The following is a 25,694-nucleotide window of genomic DNA, read 5'->3' as shown; positions in this document are numbered from 1 at the left end:
CAACAACCCTGCTCAGTGCAAGTCCTAACCCAACACGTTCTACATTATTAACAACACCAATTTCTGTAGTGGTAGTTCCATTTCCACTTGAAACATCAACCACTCAGCTAGGGACTCTTTCCCCTACTTCAGCTTTAACAACTTTAACCTCCAAGCCATCTTTTGTCACTTCTGAGCTGCCTGCAGGGATTGGGAGGAGTAGGAATCCTTCAGCAAGTCATTCTAAGGGAGCAACAACATCCTCTCAAGCGCCTTTGTCTGCTTTGCTGGCTGGCAGAGCAATTTTCACAAGACCTGTATTTTTCCTAGGTTCATGGTTGACACTAAGCACATCGACTTTGACTGTTAGAACTAGATCTGGCATTGGTCAGACTACAGTTCACTCAACACCTATTTCTGCACTGACTTCAACTGCTTCTCAAATTCCTATGACTACAAGATTAGCTAATTTTGAGACAAGTTTTCCTCAATTATTCACAGTTTCATATTTTGAAACAGCAAAACCCTTGTCTAAAACTTCTCTAATATCATCAAATGCAAATTCTTCAGCTAGTATTTCTCCAAAGCCATTTTTATCTTCAGTGGATATTTCAGCGACTGCTCACAAGCAGACATCTCCACTAATAAAAGGCAGCATTCCTGCTGCTCAACCCGTAATGACTGTCTCTTCATCTCAAGTTGCTTCCCAAATTCCTATAAGCACTTATTCGAGTCCTTCTGTAATACGCAGAGTATCTACACCAGTGAGTTCACCGATTACCTCACTGAAGCCCAAAGCTATGGCAGATACTACTGTTGCCTCCCAAAGTCTCTATAAAGTACCTTCTGCTGCTTCTCCTCTTCTAGTCAACCCAACAATCTCAGATAGGTCTATAGCAAGTAAAGACTCAAGAGAAAATAAATTCATAACACACACTGATTCCTTTTCAGCTTCATCCATTTCTAAAAAGCCACAGAAATCCATTATGTCTACGGTCTTCCCTTTTAGGACATTGATATTACCTCTAAACACTACATTAATTACTCCAGAAATTGCAGAGTACTCAAGCAGTTCACATACAGAATTGAAAACTGACCCTGTGGCACGAAGTTCAGGCACTTTCCTTCCCAAAGATCCTTCTCTTACAAGGTCATCACCTTTTTTTACAATCTTGTTATCAGCATCAGTACCACCTTATACATCTCATACTACAAGTTCTTCATTGATTCCCACAGTCAGTAGGACATCATCATTAACACGAAGTTTAACTGCCACCAAAACATCCATTTCATCTCTAGATACACAAGGAACCTCAAAAAGTCCAGTTATAGACTTCACAACTTCTTCTGTATATTCTTTTACCTTCACTTCAAACTTAAGCCTTTCTACCAACCTTTCAGCAGCACTAAAAACATCCATTTCAATGCCCCCTTTACTAACACCTACAATTGCTGAAGCCACTTTAGACAGCCAGTCCAGTAGGGTCCCTATGTCTTCACCACCTCCTAAGACCACTCGTATCTCTACTGTTTCTCTAGGAAAACAGAGTTCTTCAGAAGAAGATGGAACGATATCAGCCATATCAGCTGGACTCATCACTCAATCTACTACACCAATGATCATGAACACAAGAGTGAATGCTACATCCTTAAAAGCACCTTATATTTTTGCAAAAATACCACCCAGCTCTTCAGGAAGTTCATTAATTGCTTCTGCCACTACTGTAGCCTCTAGGATGGCTACAGAAACCACTGATTCTTCTGTTGCTGACCTGGAGTTTTTTATGGCTTCATCTTCACTTCCTAACACCACAGAAACACCCATGCATGTGTCACTCAAATCTTTATTTACATCTGCAGTGACTCAGGCTTTACAGAGCACTAACGAAACTCCAAAAATTATAATCATGAAAACAAGTGGTACTACGAGTCCATTATCCCAGACAAAGATTACCCCATTTACAGCTTCAGAAGTTAAATATGCAACCTTATTTGAAAGGACTGCGCATATTTCAGAAGGCAGTCAGCCTTCGCGTGAACAAAGAAACATTACCAAGCCAAAGTCAACCACAACTGAGAAATCTTCCCTCCCGTATTTGACAGTATCTGCAGTTCAGAGTTCACCTTTTTCAAGAACTACCACCTCAGTTAAAAATCTCTCTCTGTCTGGTGTCCTGCATGTAACAACATCAGATTGGCCCAAAATCCCAATGCAGAAACCAATTCAACCTTATTTCAATTTAACAGAACCCACAGAGCTGCAGACCAGAACGCTAACGAATTTATCTCATTCTAGCGGTGTTACGGCTCTGCCTTCCTCTTCAGAGCCTGTGGAAGCACAAACTTCTCTAGTAAACACAGAAACAATGACAGTTTTGGCTGGCAAGGCTTTCTTTGATACAATGATTCATACACCGATGTCTACAGCTTCTGAATGTGTGGTATGGTCAGTTTTACTTGCCCCTATGTGTTAAAAGATCTATGGCTTTTCAGTCCATTCTGTTATGCTATGTATGTAAATAATAGAGATTTTAAATATCTTCTATTTTTTGTTTTTATTTGTATATTTAAAAATCCTTCTTTCTTCTTGGAGGTTTGTTGAATCACTGCTTTTATACTGCCCTGGCATTTTCTGCCACTTGAATGGATTCCTCTGTTAAAAAAATAGCTTTTAAAATTATATGCCAATTCTAGATAGCAAAAAATATTTCTGAGTTGTAGAAAAAGCCACAATCCATAGATTTTATTTTTTATTTCTGGATAACATCACCCTGTCTTTCTTTGTTTTCCATGTGTTTCTTTGTCATATGGTTTAAAAAGTTGGAAATGCGTAATTCGGTATTTCTTAAAAAGCTTCAGATTATTACTGAATGTAACATGTAACCACGATGCATAATGGTTTACATAGAGAATTCCACCAAAGCTAGATGGAACAGGAAGGGTGTGGGTGATGTGCATCATTCTCACCTGCTACAACCACATAAAATCAATTAATTCAAACAATAACCGATGAGAGGTCATATTGACATGCTGATTCTGTCTCAGGGAGGGTGATGAACAAGCAATCATTTGAGCTTCATAAAGGCAATGAATGTAAGGTTGATTCTGATTGTTTTTCCTTTATATGACAGCCAAGATACCTTGAACCTCTTGATAAATGTAGCCAGTTCGTATGTGTTAATACGGGTTGGATGTTATACAGCCTTTCAAGGAACTGCCCTAAGGACGTGCAGAAGCCAGACTGTGGTTTTCGAGGAATGCCAGTTCAAGTGAATACTGACAGTTGTTGCCCAGAATGCGAATGTCCCTGTAAGTCACTGTTTTATTTTTAAAACCAACACAGAGCCTTGATCTGTAAATTTCAAGTAATAACTTAAGGATTTATTACAGTGGGGATATGAAGTTGAATACTGGCATAAATTTAAAAGAGCTGTTCATCATTAGAATAAAATATAGGGAATGTTTTGGTATCTTTGTATTAACATTCAAGAGAGTCAAAATAGTTGGTTTTGAATTAAAACATTGAAATGAAATCTGTGACGTGAACACCAACATTTTCCAGCTGAGACTTTTCAGAATTTCTGTCAGTAGAAATGCTGAGATTTTAACATTCTGTGAAGAAAAAAAATGAAATACCGACATTTTCTGAAAGACAGAACCCCCAAATTTCAGTTAACACAGAAGGTTTTACTCATATGTAGAAGTTGCAGAAACTGGCAGCTGACCGTCTGCCAAGGGTTCAAAAAGCCCAAATAAAAGTAATATTAAAAGCCTTGCACCGTTACTGAAACCAATATTGCACTTTTACATATTTGTCTCCAGACAGGACAGAGCAGTCTCCTGTTATCTACGTCTCAAAAATACGTATATTTTAACGCATATGTTTTATTAGGCAAAGTACAGATTCATTGACCTTGCCTGTAAAACACTGACTTCAGTGAAAATTATCGCCAGTTTAAACTTTATCACTGGACACACAGTGGCAGGTTAAGATATTTTCACCAAGTAACAGAGGACACTTCTTTCTGCTTATGGCTCAGTATGCTGCCTGCAGAATATGATCATCAATATGTATACAAATATATGTCATATGAAAGCAAATGTTGATAAAAGTGAAAGGTTTTAGAAATGCCTTGTATTTGGTTTTGTGGTAACCTCATTAAATGACAGTTCTTTTTTAGGTCAATGCTCTGTACTGTCTGAACTGAGTGTTATTACATTCGATGGAAACAACGTAGCCCTCTGTAATATGGCTTCCTACATTTTAGTCAAGTTACCAGGAGAAACCATCATTGCTCATATTGAAAAATGTCCTGCTAATCAGGTAATATTCTTGCATTTCCACAATAATGAAAATAGTTTCTCTTATAGGTATGAAATTCTGCAAAAATATAACTTTCAGATAAAACCCATACAAACTGAAAAATGGAAAGTTATTTAACATTCAAGGAGCATGTTTCAATGTGTTGTCTAAATAAACAAATTTTATTTAAGGTTAAATAGTTATTGCTATGTGATATTATGAGGAAAATCAAACGTAGGCTCCTTTTAAACTATCGCGGCGACATAACTTCTGAATAGCTTCAGACTCTCTGCCCACAAATATTCTTGAGGCCCTGAATTCATACTTTACAATATGTTAAATTACTGAATAATCACAAAAATCTTCTGTAGTTATTTTAAGAAGGTCTTAATGAGTTTGGGATTAGGGTGATGAGTTGTTCTTTGTAGTTGTGTAACTCTCTGCGTTACCGACAGAGAGGATCCAGCCACTTTATTTTTAGACTGCGGCTTTAAGCCAGGTCAGTGTCATTCTTAGAGTCTGTACATACATTTCCTTTGTATTGTTCACAGTCCTAAATTATGCAGTCCTTGAAGAATGGGCTTGTATGTCCGTCTTTAGTTTGTGGATAAACAAGTTCCTGATGAGGAACTTCATCAAGTTTCTTTCCTTCCCATCCCTACTTGGTCTCTTACCTACTCTCACTCGGCAATCGTACACTTGATCTTTAGAGGTTTACTTTTAAATTGTTCTCTTCACTGTTTCTTAGTTGCAGTTTAACGCAAAACACAGCTCACGTAGGCAGATGACCTTTAGAGGTCTGTAGGTGTAGTTCTTTAAGAGATATGCAATCTTGTGCAGAACTATGCCTTGGTAAAGTAGCAGCTTTATCAAAGTTAGAGATGGGGATTTTATTGGCATCAACATTGTATTTCTATGTATTTTTAACTGAGCTTGTTCATGTTGTGTTATCTTTTCTGTATTATTTTCCATAAAAACCCACATAAATTTGATTTGAAACTTTAATAAGTAAATCAAGTTTCTAAAAATAGGTCATGGAAAGGTGTACTACATTTGCTGCAAAATATGTATTTTTTATTTATAAGGGAAGTATTAAAATAGTTTGATTATAAAATTGATTGTAGAATAGCTTCAAACACAAAGAAAACGGTCATCGTATTTTTGCCAAAGAAGAATGCTGTTGACTATCATTGCACTTCTAATGTTTTTCTAAATGTTTTCCAGAGTGCAAATTCAATAAGAAAACCAGTGAGTACTTATTTTCTTTTACTAATTGCACTGGTACAGAATTAGAGAAACAATAGTAACTAAACTTGTTTGTCACTTTTCTTTCAAGGTTCCCCCTGCAAGCACTTCAGGGCTCTGTTTTAAGAAATTAAATGTAACAACACACACACATAAATTTCTTATTGATCGTTTAGCAAGAAAAGTAAGTATATATCACAAATGTATAGTATGTGTACACCTAAAAGATAGCTAGAGAGCTAGTCTCTTGTAGAATGCAGTAGATCAGAATTTAATTAATGTACTACAGGATTAGGATTACTTTTGCAGTTCAGGTTCCGAGTAATTTTGGGTAGACTAGAAGCAAGAAGCGTACGCTTCTGATACCATGCTTCACTTATAGGTCATTAATACAAAATGACATTTTGAAGTTCTTTTGTCATTTTAAAGAGGTTGCAAAAGGCATTTATACCTGAGGCTGTATTTCCAGATAGCCTAGAACTGAACAGAAATGTACTAAGATCAGTTCAGAAAGATAACTTTGAGTAATTGAGATGAGGTTTGGTTTTGGTGTTTTGCTTTATTTTTTTTACTATACAGCATGTGATAGATGAGATTTATTCCTTCCTTAATTAGAAAAGATTTCAATATCATTGTTTTTTCTTATGTGTACTTCATCTTCAGTTATAGGAAATGGCACTGACAGCAAGCTCTGTGATTTAAACACTGACTGTACGTGGCAGAGGCTGTAAAAAATATCTTTTGCCATAAGATGCAAAGACATTTAAAATCATCACAATCTGTTTCTATCCCTAAAATGTATTTGGTTCATTTTAGGTAGTAGTGGATTCTGTAATTCAGTCATTACCTCTTTCAAAAGAAGGACTGAGTATTCATGATACGGGTGCAATGTATGTCATTAATACTGCAGCTGGTATTAGCATCAAGTGGGCTCATGTTACAGGCATCATAGATATACAGTATGGACCACACCCTAACGCATCGATGAAGACAGAAGGACTCTGTGGTGAGACAATGGTGGCAATTTTTTTTCTTACTTAATAACGTCCCATTTAAAACTTACATCTCCTTTTTGTGTCTGTGATCTGCTGTCCTTATAAGGCAAGCTCCTGTAATTCTATTAATTAATAACGAGAAATAAAAAATTCTGTTTCAAAGCACTGCTTGCTAATAAGGGAGTTTTCAGAGCAAGTAATGATCAAGACATTGCATTAAATTAACTTTTAAAAAATGTTCACATCTCTGCTTGTGATTAAGAATACTGTTGAAGTCAAGTGAAGAAAAGGGGAAAATTTTCACTAGAGAAGTGACTACTGAATTTCAGGTAGCGACAGTATATTTCAGTGATCACGGGAAAAAAGAACTGACAGATATTAGCAGTGGCAGCTTATTGTTAAGCAAACACTAATAAAAGGTGTATCTAGGGAAGCATTCAAGTTCCCCGAGGATGCTAAATCCGAATTCAGACCTCTTAAGGCTGGATTTAGGGTCCAAAACCATGCTGAGTTGACTCAGACTTAAATTGCAATGATAGTAAATTTAGCGTGTTTCTGGCTTCCCTGATTATAACTCTGCCAGTATGACTTATATGGAAAGATGTGAGCAGGTATTTCAGAGTTATTTGAATTCTATAATAAATTTTAATTTTCTGGTGCACTGTGATTTTACAGGTTCTACACCATATTGCACAGGAAAATGAACTTCTATAATATTTTAAAATGCTTTTAGTTATAAAGCAGAAAAATTCAATTTAAATACAATCATGAACAAATTAAGCATTTATAATCAATTACTGTATTCTGCTTGAACAAAAGGAAAGTTTTGCTACATCTAGTGAGAGAAGGCAAATGCTGGCCCTGGCAGGTACTGCATCTTTTCCCACTATCATGTCATCTTCTCTATGGTTGCTGAAAAATATTGAGATGAGATGAGCTGAAGTGTAGGAAGGATTATATTATAGAATAATCTTTGTGCCATGAAAAGACACAAAGGGGAAGACTACACAGACAAATCCAACCTCTACTGCAAAGCGTTACTCTACCTGATGTTTTTCTGTGAAATCTGAAGGCTGCTTTAGTGCTTCTGTCCTATTCTTCGCCATGTGTTCCCATCTGGGATTCTCCTGTCCTTTCCCCTCTCATAGAAAAAAAAAATGAACAAAACCATGTGGGACTATGGGGTATATTTTCTTTATTTTTAAAGCTGTATTGATTCTGCAATTCTGTAATATGTCCCTACGAATTCTAATGCCAGCACATTTTGACAAGAAGCAAGAAGCAGAAATATTAAGAATCCTAGAAAGAACTGCTTCTGTCAAATACTTCTTATCATGCAAACATCTTCAGTATTTCTCTATGCGGTCTGAGAGCCTGTCGCACCAGGCTAGTCCAGTTCTATCAAGGGACCCTTGAGAGTATCAGAAGGCAAGGCTGGAAGCCCAAAGGCAAGAATTTAGGCTGTGGTTAGCAATGCAGAAGGAAAGTGAAAGAAGGATATAGGAACTTTGGCTGATCAGTCCCTACGATGCAAAACACTATTCTGAAGATTCCAGTTCTGGCTTTAATGGCTTGTTATGTGCTTATAAGGAGTATAGGTTTTCACTGATGAATTAACTGAATACATACAATAATGGGTTCAGGTAGCCATTCAATGTCAGGTGAGTTTGGAGGGGTTGTTTTTTTCAGTGGATTTCTATAAATAATTTTAAATAAGAAAAATATTTCCTCTAGAGAAAGCAATTTGATCATCACAAGATTCCTTTCATAACTTCCTGCATTTAGAATGTTCAATTAAGTTCAGTACAGTGTTAAATCATCAGTGATGTGCAGTTAATTTGAAAGCCATCAACATTTACTGCAAAGGAGTTCATTGCTCTTCGGTAGTATGAGATCAGAATCTGGTGCCAAGTCAGTGCATTTGCCACACCCAACATCACATTTTGGTAGGAGTTTTTCTCCAAAGTTAATTAATTGCTGGGAAAAATATCATCACTTGCACTGCATGTATCTGCTTGTTGTGCTTGGCCATTGACCTGACAAGTAAAATCGTAGCTATAAATTTGGAACTACAGTGGACATATAACTGCTTTCAGTTATAAATTCAGATGAGTAAGTCTCACAGTTAAGCAATGTTAATCGTACCTTATCAAGTGCATTTTTCTTTCCCAAAGGAAGTAATGTGGCATGTTTGCTTGTGCTTTGAATGCGATGCTCTGTCTCCAGGGGTGTGTAACGGAGACCCTACTGATGACCTCAAAATGCAAAACAGGACCATAATTAAAAATTTGGAGGAAATCGAAGTGTTCATTAGGAGCTGGGAAATCGAGAAATCACTTGATGTAACGACTAGGAGACCAGTAAGAAGCTGTACTGAAGATAACTGCTCATACTGTATGGAACTGTTGAACAGAAGCACTTTCATCCCTTGTCACAAGAAAGTGAGTACAAAGATCAGTGAAACTCCAGGTGCAAATTAAATAAAAAATGTATAGTTAATAAAAGAGTGAGAGAGCTATGCAGATTTTTAATGTTGTGCTTATTTTCATGAGTTGACAACTGGGCAATTTGGTAGCATTTTTTACACAAATCATCTGTTTCTGGACACTGTACTTTCTAATGTGTAGTGCAGCACGTCTGCTTTTCATAACTGTTTTTACATATATAATTTTAAAATAATTAAGGGGAATTTGACTAGTCAGGATTCCTACTTCATATACGCCTCCAGGAGAACTCTCATAGACTCAGATACAATGCAATTGCTTCTTTTCCGGTTTACAGCAACACCTGCCCTAGCATGAAAACTGCCAAGCATTTAGTTAATACATTATAAAATTTGTTTCCTTTCATGCACACAATGATGACAGAGCAGAGTGGATAAAGTGTATTGCGTGCTTCCCAGGCAAGAAGCAAGTGGACAAAGATAGGTAATAGAGCTAGCGATGTGGCAAAAGTAAGTGACTGCTTGAAGATTTGCCAAAACCGCAGGGAGAGCTGGGCTGCAGCACAGCAGTGAACAGGCAGAATGAAACAAAATCTGACTCCTTCCACCTTGCCATAAGCTTACGCAAATAAAACCAATAGAAATAAGATAGGTTGCACCACCTGCATTTAGACCCAGTAAGATAGGCTATACTGGGTCCTATGGACACAGAAACAGAGTATTCGGCAAGAATTCATTCACAGCAAGAATTTATGAAAGGTACAGCAGCAATGTTCAGCTGTGTTTGTTCACTTTTAGCTACAGGGCTCTACTGCAAATGTTCTTGTAAGTAGTGTGACAAACTCATTAGGACTTTGTTTTGTGCCTACTGATGTGCATAAAAAATTCTGGCGGTTTCAGTTTTGCTGAAGGAGTGTTCTGAAAAATATCCCTGCTTGTGATTTTTCCCTGGTAGCTGTATTATTTTTTGTAATTAATGATTGTTTTTAATTACAGAAAACTCTTCTACTTGTTAATTCTCAATTACAATACGTTCCTAGGTTTCACCACAGGAGTTTTGTGAGAAGATGTGGATCAACAGTACATATTTCTGGAATTATGAGTGTGATGCACTTTCTGCATATGTGGCTTTATGCAACAAGCACAACATCTGCATTAAATGGAGGACACCTGATTACTGTTGTAAGCAGATAGCCATGTTCTATACCCCAATCTGGCTTTATATTGCTGCAGTTTTAATGATGAGTTAAAAATACATTTCTTTCTATTGTTTTTGTAAGTACCCTCTCATTCTATCACAGCATTAGTAAATCAGGGTAGGAGTTCTCAAGATGTATTGTTTTAGTCTAAGTGTCATGAATCAGTTTTAATCTTGATCGAACGAGTTGCTTACCTGAAGTACTGTTGAAAATATAAATGCATGTCTGTGACACACTCAGTTGTTCTTACTACTTGTTTATCCAATGAAATACTGAAGGAATAACAGCAGCACTCGATATCCTATTTTTATGATTTGCAGCATTGAGTTGTCCTGAGGGCAAGGAATATCAGCCTTGTGTGCAACCCTGTGAAGCCAAGACATGCTTGAATAAATGGTTCTATGAAGATTCTCCCTGTTCTTATTTAAGGGAAGACTGTGTTTGTAAAAATGGCACTATTCTGCATAGAACAGCCTCTGATCTCTGTATACCAGAAGAAAAATGCAGTAAGTGCAGCAGGAGAGAGTGGTTTCGCAGATATGCTAATATTAACCAGCAGCTCGGTGTAAGCAATGTTTAAATTCTGTGTCCACCCTCAGTAAATGTGGATCTGGTACAGCTTCCTTCAACAGTGGCCAGCTTTATCCTCAAGCTACAGCAGTTTGTGCTTTCAGTTCACCTGTATTCAAGAGCCAGTGATGATGTACTTCTCCTGGGAAAAAAGGATGGTCATTCTTCTGTAGCTCTCTTTCCTGGAATACTTAAGAAGGAACAGTATGGGCAGGTTCTTTCCCTTGCACACAGTATCTTCACCCGTGGCAAAGCATTTGTTCATTTGGGGTTTTCGAGGTCATTATCTTTTCTTGGATTCCTTGATCATAACGCTCCACAGGGCTCTTATTTTATGCAATAATTTTATGCAATTCACAGTTGTTTGCAGGATATCTGCACTCTCTGCTTGTTGAAGGATATACTGTTTTTTCTCTCAGCGTGTACAGATAACAAAGGACAACCCCGCTCTGCTGGGGAGATCTGGAATGGATCCATGAGAGGCTGTTGCATGTACAACTGTTCAGAAAATGGAAGCATTGTTGCTGTAGAACCTGAATGCGATGAGGATGCACCACTAACCTGTGAAAGACAAGGGGAAGTTATTGTCCAGGTCATTGAAGAGAGAGCTTGCTGTCCAAAGAAAGTTTGTGGTATGTACTGCACTTGTTTTCAGTAGCAGAAGTGTAAGGTAAGTGCCGGACATCCACTGGCAGATAACAATGTTTAGACAGGGTTCAAGGTAACATTTTTCAGAAGTGATTTTTAGGTACTTGTGCCTGGTTGGGCCAAGAAAGCAGGTTTCTTTTCTTTGTAAGGCTATCTCACTCTTTTTTCTTAGAAGTCCACTGGTGAAACAAATCTTCTGTTAAAAATGAATTTTTAAGCTCTTGGGTGGAATTTCAAAAGAAATTGAGAAATACTCGATGACAGAAGTAGCTTGGTAATTGGGACAGTCGTCAGAGCCTGTATGCTTCTCTTATTAGTGTTTTGGCGTCACGAGGGGTGTCCTCTCACTTGCTGCTTTTTCCCAGAAGCAGCATTCTGTGAGCTGATCACTGAATACGATCATTCTGTCTAACCATGGTTGTTAGAAAAAGGAATATGCTTATTGCTCCTAAAATGTTAAGCAAAAGATACTTATGTCGTCATAACATCTTCAAATAAAACAAGAACAAACGATCTAGCTGATATGGTGCTTTTGCTCCTTAGTTAGATGCTTGTAAAAAAGATTGTATTGTCAATTTTTTTAGGGAATATTTTTACTGGGACATTTTAGCTGGCTTCATGTGTAGGAAGCCGAGCAAGTAAATATCTGCTTTAAGAGAGGTATAATGCACCACACTAATGGAGTTACACTGGCCCTTGGCTGAGCTTGGAGGCCTACATGACACTATGGAGTGCACTTTAAGATGACTTGGGCTGTGCCTAGTTTGTAGATCTCTATACTAGGTGGTACAAATACGTTGAGCTATAGGACTTGCACGTGCATCTCTTCAAATATGTCAAATTTGATTGTTTTTTATCCCACAGAATGTAACATGTCATTGTGTGACACTAATATTCCAACATGCAAAGCCAATGAAAAATTAGTGGTAGGATACCACGCCCTGTCCTGCTGTCCACAGTACCGATGTGGTAAGGGAAATACAAAACCACAGTTACTGAGAGATCTTCCATGCTTGTATTATGTGTTGTAAGAAAATTTGTCTTACACTTTGTTTTGATTGTTAATGTAATGGGATATTATAAACAGCAGCAGAAAATGATGGGGATTTTTTCACTCTCTGATGCTTTTTTGTTCTTGTGTTTTGTGTCACTCTTGATTTACAATATGATTTGGAGTATGTTCTAATAAGTAGATGAAGAATATTTTGCCTTTTATCATTTTTGTATTGTTGCTATGACTCTTTTAACAATATTGTTTACTTCACATCCTACAGAATGTGACCCTTCAGTTTGTTTCAATGCTACCCAGCCGGACTGCAGAGAAGATCAATTTATTGTTGAAACAAAACAGGAAGATCCCTGTTGTTTCTCTTATCTCTGTGGTAAAAAGCCTCTAACATTTTGATGAATAACTAAGAAATAGTTAAGTACTTACAAAAACTGTCTATAGTTTCAAACCTAGTAACTTAGGCCAAGAAGTTTTACAGCGGTCGGTTGGACTTCACCCAGGTTAGATTGCCTGGAGCATGAATTATTCTTGGGTTTGAGGATCTTTTATTTCCAACATCATTTTGAACATCATACTTAAACTTTGTTATAGTTTTAAATTTGAATGTCAATCCATAAAAACCCTTTTATCGAAGTAACAAACATAATATGACTTGTCATATAGTCTATTAAATAGAATTCACATGTGCGAACTTTTTAGTATCTAGAACTTTATAAATGTCTGTTTGGTTGGTTGGTTTTTTTTTAATTTAGTTTGTGAATCCTGTATTGAGCCTGTTCCCTTGTGTAATGAAGGGGAAATTCTCACCGTAGACCTTAGTACCATGCAATACTGTTGTCCTCGTTACTACTGCGGTGAGTGTAACTACTGTCAGTTCAATACGTGATCGAATTTAGTAAAATGACAGACTGTGTATGTGTGTGATTGTTTTCATTCAGCAGTTAGAGCGGGCTTCAGATAGAGATTAAGAGATCTAAACGAGGGTGTTTGCATTTGAAGTAGGTTCAAAGTCCTTGACAAACTCAGTGGTGTTCTAACCAATCCAGTGAATAGAGTTTGGAGAGATTATTTAGTTTACCAGAGAGCAAATAGCTACTTTCAGAGTGATCTAAATACCAGCATATTAATGTGGAACTGAATGCCATCCTTGGACTATGTCACTGTTCATATTAAAACAGCTTCCATGTTGTTGTTCCTCTGTTGTATCACTCATTAGTGTTTCAGCAGTTTCTTTACACTTTTAACTTTTAGGGGAAGGAGTAGGCCAAGGGTTTCAAATTCTTCTGGGTTGACCACTATTGAAACAATGAGCAGCCAGAAGAAATAAATGTGCCTCATAAAACACAGAAATTGTGCTATTTGTTCTTCAGTAACGTCCACAAGCGTAACTGCTTAATTTACATTAACTCTCATCCCATTGCAGTCTTTGGGTAATTACAATTGATTAAATTGTCTTCCAGTAAGTTTGGAGCTTAATGATTTTTACTTCACATGCTTCCATATTTGGGTGCTTTCCGTTTCCCGGCACTTGCACTGAGGTGAAAGTTTCTGCAAAGTTGTTTGGTGCTGTTTTTAGCAAATTCTGGCAGGTAGGAAGTCAGATCTTAGTATATGGTCTTCTTTCAGAGTCCCACCAAATAAGCCACCTCTGATAATACAGGCAGGTATTTTCCTATTAGAGTCATCTCTGGAGGGCAGTTGCTCCCTGTTATCTTACAGAAATGTGCTTCGCGGCACATCTGTAGCTTAGAGGAAAAAAACAAACATGTTTTCAGAAAGCTGTGATTTTAGTTTTCTTAGGTACTGGTTATCAGCTTGAGTGACCCTGAAGTAGGAAGAATATTAAATGATACCGGTGTGATGTTTAAATTTAAACATGTTCTAAGGCAACAAAAAGCACTTTTGAAGTTCTTTGTTTAAGAAGCACAATAAAATTTTAAAAAAAATTATTTTAAAAATTGTGTATCAAAAGAAGTATAAGCTGGAAAAGTCAAAGGAAATTGGAATGAATTCTCATACCCATCTTTCCCTCCCATTTAGTTTGTGATGAAAATCTTTGTTCTGAGCCTCCTATGAACTGCACAGATGACATGAAACTTGTGAAGGAAAAAATACCCGGGCAGTGTTGTCCAGAATGGCACTGTGGTAATTATTGCTTTATTCCTTAGTCATTGCTGTTAACAGAAGCCAAAAAATTAACTAACTGATGAATAACATTTTCTTGTTCTCTTCTCAGAATGCAGCTGTGAAAACACTACTTTTCCGACCTGTAAATTGGTAAGCACTGTCCTTTAGATATTTTTATTAATGTTATTCAACCCTCTTACTCTTCCCTTTCAATTCCTTGTGTCAATTATCTGTAAAGGGTGATAAGACTAAATCGGGACAGACTGAGACTGCCTCCTGGTCCCCAGCTCAAGCACGTAACTCCATCAGGTGTCTGCACAGTGTCAGCTATTCCTTAGGGAAATTTCACTTTGTGTATTTTAAGATGTCAAAAAAAAAAAAAGAAAAGCAATATTATTCTTTTCAATGTTGACTCAAAACAGTGTGCAGGGAAAGTTTTCCATGTAAACAATTCCCGATTGTTTTTTAATAAGTAGAAATGAGCTTTATGAACACATGTATTTTCTGGAGAAATGTGTTATTGAGTTAATCATTTATGCTTTTCATTAAAATGATTTAACATCATTGAATTTAGCTCATATGAGAAGTCATAAATACCTTGCTCCTCACATACTTTCCAATTATAGGGACTGTGATCTGGAAAATAATTACGAGTGAATGTTTGAACTCCCATTAGTAAAGGGATATTCTGCCTATCAAGCCTATAGCTTGGACTTCTCTTTCCCTTATGTGAAGACTGGAAAATTTAAATTCTAGGGAGGACTTGCAAATTTGAAGAGCTTTCATCTATCTTTTGGGAGAAAATTATTAGGAAACAGTCTTTTCCTATCAAGTTCAGTATTGAAATAACTATGTATCTCAGGAAAAATTACTGTTTAGTAACTCTGCTATTCACATGCATTCCTAGAGAAAATTAAGTGCTTTGCCTCTGTTGAAAGTGATAAATACATTGAATAACTCTAAATGGGCTACTCTTTCTTGAGTAAATCAAAAATTTTCTCTTTTATGAAAGGAGGGGTAGACATGATGAAAGTAATATTTTAGTTTTAGAGAAAAATGTCTGTTTAGCACTACAGTTAATTGTGCACGACATAACAAACTCTTTTACCTTTTTATACTCAGGGGGAAGTTAAAAAAATAGACAGTAGTGTTTCCAGTGCTTGTGGATGTACTCATTACGTTTGTGGTAAGTTTTTCCTATTTCTAGCTGTTTTGTTTTAGTTGTTAGTAAAAAGACCATGCAAAGAAAGCAGAAGTAGGACCATAAGAACCTTCTCAAACATAAACATTCTTTTATCTTCATTTTTATGTGTGACTACCTAGTTATGTAATTATGCTCTCTTTTCTGAATAGGATGCTTTGCTAACTCATCAAATTTTGTGTCCGTTCTGGTGGGGTGTAGGAGAGTTCTAAAAATCCTTAAGCTTTCAGAGTCAGGTACTGTCTCTCTGGTGAGAGGCAGGTCATGAACCACAGCTGAGTATGAGTGGTGTAACTGCTTCTAGTCCAGTGTTGTGGACAAGTAAGACATGTCACACCAGAGCAACAGACCTGTTCAGCCAGCATAAGGGTAGGTACCAAGCCAAACCTCTCTGGGATGGACAAGCGATGACCCAGATAAATTCTCAACCAGACCTCTGCTCCCTTCCCTCACTCAGCTACCCCGTGTAGACTAGACTTCAGCTGCACTGTGCATGGGGGTGCTTCAGGTGCACTGCAAACCTGACCTCAGCCCATGCTAAACTGCCTCCAGGAGCAACGTACACTTAGAGCACAGCTTGAGCACACACCCATCCCACAGGTGATTTCAGACATACTAGTTTATTTGACATTAAACATTCTGTGAAGTGCAGAATAATTCATATAGTGTACTTAGCTCAATGTTAAATACTAGAAGTCTTTATAAAAATGCAATCATCAACCTTTTTAATTTTCATAGTTGGAACACTATCAATTTTAGTTGATAATAACTGACAAATGGCAGTTTTGCATTTCATAGCATTTTCTTAAATTGAATTACAGCTCCTACTTCCCTTGCTTGATAATTAAACCACCAACCAATCTTTCTAGAGCATAGCACTTTACCCTACTTTTGTCTTCACACTGATTCCATTAAATTGCTTGATGACCTCTTTTTCCCTCCCCTCTGGTAACATTTATTTCTTTTGGTGTTAGAGAAGGATGAAGTGTGCATCTTCGAAGAGGTCACAGTACTGAATCCTGGACAGTCAGTAATTCAGTACTTGGATGGAGACCTTTGTTACGCTGTACAGTGTTTACAAGAAAAAGATGAGAACACAGGATATAATGCCATGTATTTTACAATAGTGAACTGTTCGCAACAATGTGAAGCTGTGAGTATCCTTAAAATAAAGGAATGATGCAATTTTTGAGCACAACTATAACATTAGGATAACAGTAGAAGTGAAGACTTTTGCCAGCCCTGTTTGCTCAGCAACAACTTGACAACTTAAAAGTGATGATGTGCGTCTTCTGCCTCCAGCATTATTTTGAAAAGCAACTTCTAGCAGCATATGTAAAAATATCCATCCATCCATCCATCCATCCATCCATCCATCCATCCATCCATCCATCCATCGTTTCTCTTGGTATTTTTAGTTTAATAAATCAATGAATTTTCCTATAATGTATGTTGAAAATTTTACTTACGTATATATTTATTTATTGCTTTCCTTTCTTTCCAGCATCAAATATATATCCCTCCCTCCAGTCACCATACTTGTTGTGGTACCTGTCAAAACGTGTCCTGCTCTTTTCATACTGAGAATGGAACACTAATTGTGTATGAGGTAAGTGCCTCTGAAAAGAGATAGAAATAACTCCAACGAGACAATAAATAGGTGTCTGACACTTACTTCTTAAGTTAACTCATGCTGTGAGTCTTGTTTCATCCCTCCTTACTGCCAGTTACACTCTTAAGAGCCATTTATGATATATGATAGGAAAGGAGTGTGTTTTAAAGGTCTTCGATTTCACACTAGGTGAATTCCTTATTTCATTTAATTTGTTGTAGTATTTTCTACAGAGATATGGGCATGTCATCGTTTAGTTAAGCCTGGATATACTCTAAGTGCAGGGTAGGGTTCAAATTGTATCAAAAGTGTGATTTAGATGAGTTAGGAGCTTCTGAGTCTTCCCAGGGACGCTCTTCTCCTCCGTCTGGTTTCTGCAGAAAGGAAGTGTTCAAACTGCAGCACTGAGGTTCAGGATGGTGCGTTCCAGCACCCACAGACAAGAAAATGTAGATGTGGCCATGATTTAATTCGCACTTTCCATTACTTTTGGAGCAAAAGAAACTATTGGACTTTTTTCTGTCACAGAGACTTTTCATTCTACACTAGGACACTCATGCTGAGAAGCACACTGCACAGTGGAGCCATGGCTCCAGGGAGGAGTAGCTGCTGGTGGTTAGAGGATGTTTTTTTCCCTTTGTCACCTATGGGTGGTTTGCAACAAACTTTGCACTCCAGTAGGTGTTACGGCATCAGGGCACCATTTTTACAGACCTTTGGGGTTGGAGATAAAATTGAAATGTTTTGTCTTTCCCGACATTGGTTTTGTTTTATATATTCAGGAAGGAAGCAGCTGGAGCTCCAACTGCACTACCTACAAGTGCGCAAAGACACCCGCAGGGGCTATCATAGTGGGATCAAGTGTTTCCTGCCCCCCTTTTAATGACACTGAGTGTACAAAGGTTTGTACTATGGGTGAGGTAACTGACAATAACTGATACGGAATTTGGCTTACACCAGACAATGCGTGCACACCTCGTGCACTTTTTAAATTAAAAAAAATGGTAAGTAAAAACATGTAAGCAAGCAACTTATAGCCTTGTTTTCTATGTTTCTGTTTGCTTTTTGGCTAACAAAATATCTGTGAGGATTATGAAAATTTGTTTCAGGTCTTATTGGTAATTGCTTTAAAATATTGTGGAATTGGAGCCACGCTTGACATACTTTTATATGAAGTGCTAATCACTATGTCTTACTTAAGTTTGGAATAACACTTTGCCAAATTTGTAGTACACATACACTAAATAAATTGGATCAAACAATTCAGAAATGCTGCCTATAAAAGTGGGCTACATTAAAAATTTCTTAAGCCGTGCAAAGATTAGAAAGATGACAGAGTATATATGTACTTGATTATCTCTTAAACTAGGCTTTGTATAACATAACAAATGATACCTCTCATACATGAAAAGGCATTTACCTACATCATATATCTAAAAATCTGCATTTGGCATGCCCATATAAACTAGTTTGAAGAACATGGATGCTTCATGTAGATTACATATTTGTTTACAATTTAATTTGTAATTTAATACTTCTCTAACTTTCTAACGCTTCTTATAATTATTGCACTTGCAGTACAGCATTTATTACTACTACTACTAAAATAAATATACATGTAGAGAGGATAAGTACCATCACTGCCTTGAATACAGATTACAAACTTTGCTCAAGTCCCACTAATCCATTGCATTTGTTTAAAAAAGTCCTTTCTCCTTCCAATCCTGAAGAAGGCGTTCTATCTGAAATTAATGCCTGTTCTGCTTTGACTTTATCCTTGAGTTTCTGCCTTGGAACCCTTTTGTTATCATCTGTTAGGATCTTTCTCTAGTAATAAATGAGGATTTTGAAGAATGGAGCCCTAAAATTACCACCCTGAATCAGACTTACCTGTTTTTCAGAGCTGCTCATTGTAGACGAACTGAACCAGTAGCTGAGGAGAAAGCTCTTCTGAGAGACAGCTCACGATAATTTAGGAATATGGATTTAAGAGGCTGAGTTTAAGTGCTCATTTATAATGTTCTTGAACAACTTATTTAGCAGTTTTTATGCAACGAGATAAAAAATTCATGCTAACATGAAAAGATGGAAGCTTAAAACTGCTTTTTGTCTCTTGTTATCATAAGGGTGTTATTTATGTTGAGCTGTCTGCTTGATATGCAGTTCTGGGCTATGCACTGAAATTGTGGGCATGTTTTTTCTTGCTTGCAACCATTCTGACAGATTCAGACAACTTCTCTCTCTTCGCTCACCCTTCTCATGCTCTCTTTTAATTTCAGAAGGACATTTGCTTCACTTCCATACACTTCCACTTTCTAACAAGCAACTTCAGCAGAAATTAATAGCAATTGTAATTGAGAAAAAGAATTGAGCACGCTAATGTTTCTGAAATTCTGCAGTTAATATTCTCTTCCAAAAGCGTGTATATATACATATTTAATGTTGTAAAGTGCTGCTTATTAGGTATTAATTATTTGCTTGGCGTGTGATGAATGTAAATTCTTTTGCATCATCAGCAAAGACGCATACATGAATTTTTTAAACTATCTTAATAAATCTCTGCAGTGAGGAACAGATGGTAGTGGATGATCCAAAAAGAAGCTTATACAGACTAAGTGTCTTATACAAAGGATACAAGATGAGCAGTGACAAATTCATTTCCAGTGTCAAAGGCCGTAAAGAATTTGTGAACCAAATCTTGAGCTGATTCATATCTTTGTAATTCCCTTGATTTCAGTGACACTATTTCTAATTAGTTGGACATCTTTAAAACACGGAACGTCTTGAGATACAATTTACCTTTGCATTGAGCACAGTCTTTTTTGAAATATTCTCCCTTTATTTTTCTAGAATGGAGGCGTTGTGCAGACGTATAATGATGGCTGCTGCAAGACCTGTAAGTGATGAAGGCTGCAATATGTGCTAGTTTGGCTTTGGTTTTGGAGGGCTTGTTTTTTTAACCTCACTTGCTGGGACACAAAGAAAGAAAAAGCATGCAGCTCCTGCAAATCACATACAATTCTTTTAATTACTAACTACTTCTCTTAAAAGTCTTGCTTCGTTTGGCTGCTGACTTGGTGATTTTTAACATTATTGTTCTGGAGTATAACCAAATCTCTCCAAATATAGCCTGTGTAAGATAAAAAGTTATCTTGAGTAAAATAATGAAAACATTCCCTTTATTGCTAACCTGACTCTAAAATACTGCTTATAAGATTTTCACCATGAAAGATAGGGGTTTACAGTCCTAAAATTTATTTCTAATTTGACGATGTTTTGAAAGATGACTCCAAACTTACCGATTTATTCTATACAGCTAGTATGCACCTCCTAGGGCAAAAAATACTGGAATATAATTTTTTAAATCCCAAATGTGGAAGAGTTATAGTAATACCTAAAGAAATCCTTATATAAAATTGACTTTTCAATATCTGGGAATACATTCACATTCTCTGAGTGTATTTTGTGATGCAAGCTTATATAAAGTTTTATAACTTATGCAATTTTGAGTGTTAGTTGAGGACAAACTGATTTTCTCTGCAGTTTTGACTAGGAAAAGTTTTACTCTCCGGGTATATATTTATGTATATATAAAAATAAAACACCATTGTATATAACTAATTGTGCAGAGCAAGAGCTTGTTGAATGCTACAACCCCCCTCCCCCTTCTTATTTGGTCTTTTTTTTGTATTCAACACTAGAGTTAAAATATCTGAGCAAATTAATCCTTGGAATCTTTTTGGACAAACTTTACTTAATAATATTGAACAGGAAGTCACTGACTTAAGACCATACATTACATAGTAATTAAAGATTCAGAAGTGCACTATATTGTAAGTAATTGGATGATATAACAAGAAATATTCAGATCTATCAAATACAGAACAATATTTAAGTTTCCAATTCATCTAAAGCTTTGAAAGTGAACTGCAAGTACTGTTCTTCTATTGTATCTAAAATATAAAATAAAAGCTATTTTAATGCAACATAATATATTTTTTGACAGAAAATCAGCATAGAAAAGTAACATACCAGAATTGTGCTTAAAAGCTTACTAATCAATATTATTTTTCTAATGTGATAAGCTACGTTGAAAAGTATTTAACTACTGCCCCCCAGTTAGGTTTGCTGTATTAGTCAAAAGAATTAACAGCTACTGGTTTTCTGTTGACCAGGAAGACCTATAATTTTGACTGTATTTCTTGGCCTCAGGAAAGGCATCGTTATACTTCAGAAACACTTGCTGAGGTGACTGCTAAAAACACAGCTATAATTCATACAATTATATGCTATTTTATTTTTATTTAAAATTTGTTTTATTTTAACCAAAAGCATGTGCCCTGTGGTGAAGCAGATAAAAAGAGTACTTAGAAGTAGAGCTTGCAGCACCTTGGGGTCTTAATGGGAACAAATAATCTCTCTGAAAGAGCTTGTGATTCAATGCATGCAAAGTGAATGCAAATATTTAATTCTTACCTTGCCATAGAGAGACTCATTACAAAAGTTTGGTTTACAAGGAAGCATCATTCCAGTTTTGTGCTAACCAGAGAGTAATAAAGTTCAGGCCGTCTTTAGTGAGACTTGAAGCAGCTGCAGAGTTTCTAAATTTAGAAAGCTCATCATCTTTTTTCTAACAGAAAAATTGCAGTTGGCAGTGTAAGAATTAATGAAATGTCTTTTAAATAAAAATGTTTTTATTTAATGAGAAACTTATATTCCTAATGATTCTGCCAGGTTCTGGACTGGGTCTATTACCCTTTGCCATTAGTCCAGTAGTGCCTACCAATAGTATTAATTGTGAACCAGGTATTACTTTTAATAACGTCTTTTCTTTTTCTAATAATAGTGGAAGCACTGCTTGATATACACGTATGGCTGTCATCACTATTAAATGTTGCCATGCAATTAATGGTATTGGGCCTGATACTGAGAGATGCTGAGCCCCTGCTGGCCTCTGAAATCAGTGGGTTTCTAAAGCCTGGTTAGGGTTCACTGCTCAGCACCTGTCAGAATTAGGTTCATCCATTTGTGGTATATGCTGCAGATGGTTCTTCCTCCTATTCCTTTCTGAAACTGGTTTTAATATGTGAAATTACTGTACAGGGTAGCCAAAACAAGAAATGTTACTTTAAAAAAACATCATCACCCTGAACACTGTTACCAAGAGATTTTAAATTTGATCTCAGGTCTCTGAATTTAATCACGGAACTGTTTTTATCTTAAAATAGAGCAAGATTGTGCATAGCTGCCTAGCTCACCTTTGTAGATATGGATTTATGCTGTATTTATTTTTTGTCACAAATAACATGTTATGCAAATGATGGGGGAGGGGGAACATAGAACTACAATCATGCATTAATAAATAGTCTTTACACCGGAAATTACAGAATGTTACATAACCGTTGCGTTTTGAACACAATTCTTTGCTTTTACAGATAGGTAAGTCACAGAAACTCCTTACTGGAATAAGGAGTGAGTAGAAAAAGTATACCTAATAATGAATGCAGATCTTCTTGACTGTTGAGAGTGAGAGAGAGAAAAACATAGCAACAGAGTTTTCATTAAATATCAGCACCTTGTATGCTGAAATGTCATATATCTCTCCACATGACTTGTAGAAGTACAAAGATTCCACTGTCTCCACATATTTATGCTGGCAAGTGCTTTCTGATGGAAATATCACAGGACTTCTTCTTCTTAAGTGTTGCTGAGCAACAACCAAGATGCCGGAGGCTAACAGCTTCGGTCCTACAGTGATCTACCAGTTCTGTAACAGCATCTTGTTTGAGCATGCAATGCATCGATTAAATTCTAATTCCACTCTGCAGCCAGCCTAATTTTTAAATACCCACTGGAGTTGTGGTTGCAGAATATCTCAGTTACGCAGAACACATTTATCTTATAGAAGTGCTCACGAGGTCCCGGGGAACAGAAAAGTTGTTCTTGTGTACACCCACCCACGAAGGCATGCGCTGAAGTTGGAGAAACCGCTGAATAGTGCTTGTTTTACATACTGAATGTCCAGAATGGTTGTGTAGAAAAACTAATAAGCAATTTTGACGGGTGGTGAAACAGGAGACCTAAATAACTGCTGTTATACAGATAGTAATAACAAACAGCCTGATATGGAGCACAGCACGAAAGATTGTACATTTAGCTGTTTCAGTACCATAACAGAATTTTTAGTATGTCAAAAATGGCTTAGCACTCTATAGCTTTGTTTTTCAAATCAAAGGAAAAATCCTATCAATCTCTTCCAGAATGTACTGAAAATTGTAGTATTTCCCTAATCCTAGATCCATATGCTGACACAGAGCTACAGCTTCGGTTCCGGTGGTAAAAACTGCAATGTATCTAGCAAACATTTGCATTCCTCTCTTTCAAAGCTTCCTTGAAGAAATTCAATTGAAATTATATAGTTCTATTTAAATTCTAAACATTCAAAATGACATCACATTTGTAATCACATTCACTGCTTTACCTTATAAAATGTTAAATTCTGAAAATTTTCTAACATACAGGATCAGAATCTTATTCATATTCAGTATTCCTATCAAAACAGAATTAATTCTAATAGTATTCAAAATTACTCGAGACATCTTTTTTCTAGTTGCTCGTATTGTCTTGCCATATATGCAATTCAAAATCATATTATTATTTTAATGTTTATAAAATCTGTATCACTTAATGAGCCACTTGACACTTCATATGTGCCAGCTATAAAATCAATAGTAATGCTCAGGAAGTATTTATTAACATAATTATTAAAATTATTTTAACAGTTTCACTTTTTTAGTAGCAAACACGGTACAAAAAGTGTATTGATTCAGTATGCATTTTCTGTGTTTGGTCAGGCAAAAAGGAAGAAAGGATTTGCCAGAAAATGACAATCAGGACGACCATAAGAAAAAACGATTGTATAAGTCAAAGCCCGGTAAGCATAAAAGACCGATGTTTCACACTGGGCTTACCGTGCCAAATATTCAGAAGTAGGTTATAGCTATCAACAAGCAACAAAAAATTGTTGCTATCTTTCAAAAGCAGACCTTTGACCTGAGGAATGTTATCCGACTAGTAAATGGTGTAAAATTAGCTGTTCCTATGACTGGAAGACTGAGCATTCCTACCTGGAAAAACATCTGGCTTCAGAGGAAAACGATACAGCGTCATTGCTTCTAACTAACAAAGACACTGAACTCTTCACCATGAGATAACATCCCATTCTAAAAGAGGAGCAGAAATGCTTCCACTTAGAAGGTGATAGAAACACTGCTGCCTTCATCTTCAAAGACCTTTACTCTCCAAGTGTTCTTCTCTGGTGAGATTCTGTTCAAGAACCTAAGCAGTCCTAAGGAAAGAGGCAAAATATCATCACAGATTTCCTTGAGGGCTGCCCACCCTTCCCACAGTCCAGATTCCCTTACGCTTCACCCAGAAGTTCTTCCAGACTTTTATCTCCTCAAAATTTCTATTCACATCCTTAGCTCCACTTCCCTTCCCCCCAGCTCTCCTACAGCAAAATCCCTGACATTGTTTCAATGACAGGAATTTGGCCCGTCACATGGTGGTATCTGGAATGGCTGGTTTGGAACTATGTATGTGTTCTTTGGCCAGATTAATGCTGTCAATCTTCGGACAGGAAAATTCCAGGAAAGCTCTAAGAGTTACCTTTTGGTCTAATTTGTTTGTTTATGGCCCATTTGTTCACAGGCTCTTTGGAAGGGAGTGGATCAAAGCATCCTTCATATGCCTCACTTGCTTAAGAAAACAGATTTAAAACTATGACTAAAATAACAAGACCTAACATGGACATTCTGTATTTTCCAGCATTTCGGCTCTGCTTAAGTTTTAATTGAAAAAAGTCTATTTCTTTTCTGTCAGGGTATCAGGCAAGAAGACTCTTTGTCTAATGCAATAGTGGAAAAAGGTTTTGCTCTGAAATTTAGAAGACAAAATAATTTTTAAGACCAGAGTCCTTTTCAAATGTAAAAATGGGTTTTAACCAGCAAGTTCAAAATCTAACACCTGACATCTCTAACTTCAGTTACTCTTTTACCTACAGATAAATGTGGCTTCTTGTGACGGAAAATGCCCATCTGCAACAATTTTCAATGTCAATATTGATAGCCATTTAAGATTTTGTAAATGTTGTCGAGAAAATGGAACACGTAATCTCACTGTACCACTACGCTGCTCAGGAAATGGCACTGAAATTACGTACGTCATTCAAGAGCCTATAGACTGCTCATGCCAATGGAACTGAACATTACTGTGGATATCATTTAATCTGAAGAATTAAAATTAGCTTCCTTTCACCAGACTCCCTTTTTTACCTTGGAGGGCTACAGTACTCTGCAGGGGAA

General features: G+C 36.7%; 1 protein-coding gene across 2 annotated transcripts; it reads left to right on the top strand.

The window, feature by feature from the left end:
• The first annotated feature begins 590 nt into the window (after positions 1-590).
• Positions 591-25,694, top strand: LOC138734785 (otogelin-like protein). Of its 2 annotated transcripts, XM_069882596.1 has the most exons (23): positions 591-2,420; positions 3,111-3,288; positions 4,161-4,303; positions 5,507-5,530; positions 5,619-5,715; positions 6,348-6,533; positions 8,749-8,963; positions 10,006-10,147; positions 10,485-10,670; positions 11,154-11,366; positions 12,247-12,351; positions 12,657-12,764; positions 13,144-13,245; positions 14,432-14,536; positions 14,628-14,668; positions 15,641-15,704; positions 16,694-16,872; positions 17,224-17,328; positions 18,114-18,233; positions 20,182-20,227; positions 22,066-22,137; positions 24,186-24,265; positions 25,394-25,694. In XM_069882596.1, the coding sequence occupies exons 1-23, from the start codon at positions 657-659 to the stop codon at positions 25,592-25,594; spliced, it is 4,476 nt and encodes a 1,491-aa protein (XP_069738697.1). In that variant the 5' UTR covers positions 591-656; the 3' UTR covers positions 25,595-25,694. The 2 variants fall into 2 exon arrangements, with proteins under 2 accessions (XP_069738697.1, XP_069738696.1); XM_069882595.1 differs by lacking the exons at positions 591-2,420; positions 3,111-3,288; positions 22,066-22,137 and having other exon boundaries at positions 4,171-4,303.

This window comes from Phaenicophaeus curvirostris, unplaced genomic scaffold (genome assembly GCF_032191515.1).
Source record: "Phaenicophaeus curvirostris isolate KB17595 unplaced genomic scaffold, BPBGC_Pcur_1.0 scaffold_219, whole genome shotgun sequence".
Taxonomy (NCBI): domain Eukaryota; kingdom Metazoa; phylum Chordata; class Aves; order Cuculiformes; family Cuculidae; genus Phaenicophaeus; species Phaenicophaeus curvirostris.
The sequence above is the reverse complement of the archived record's forward strand: the minus strand, read 5'-3'. Positions and strand labels throughout refer to the sequence as shown.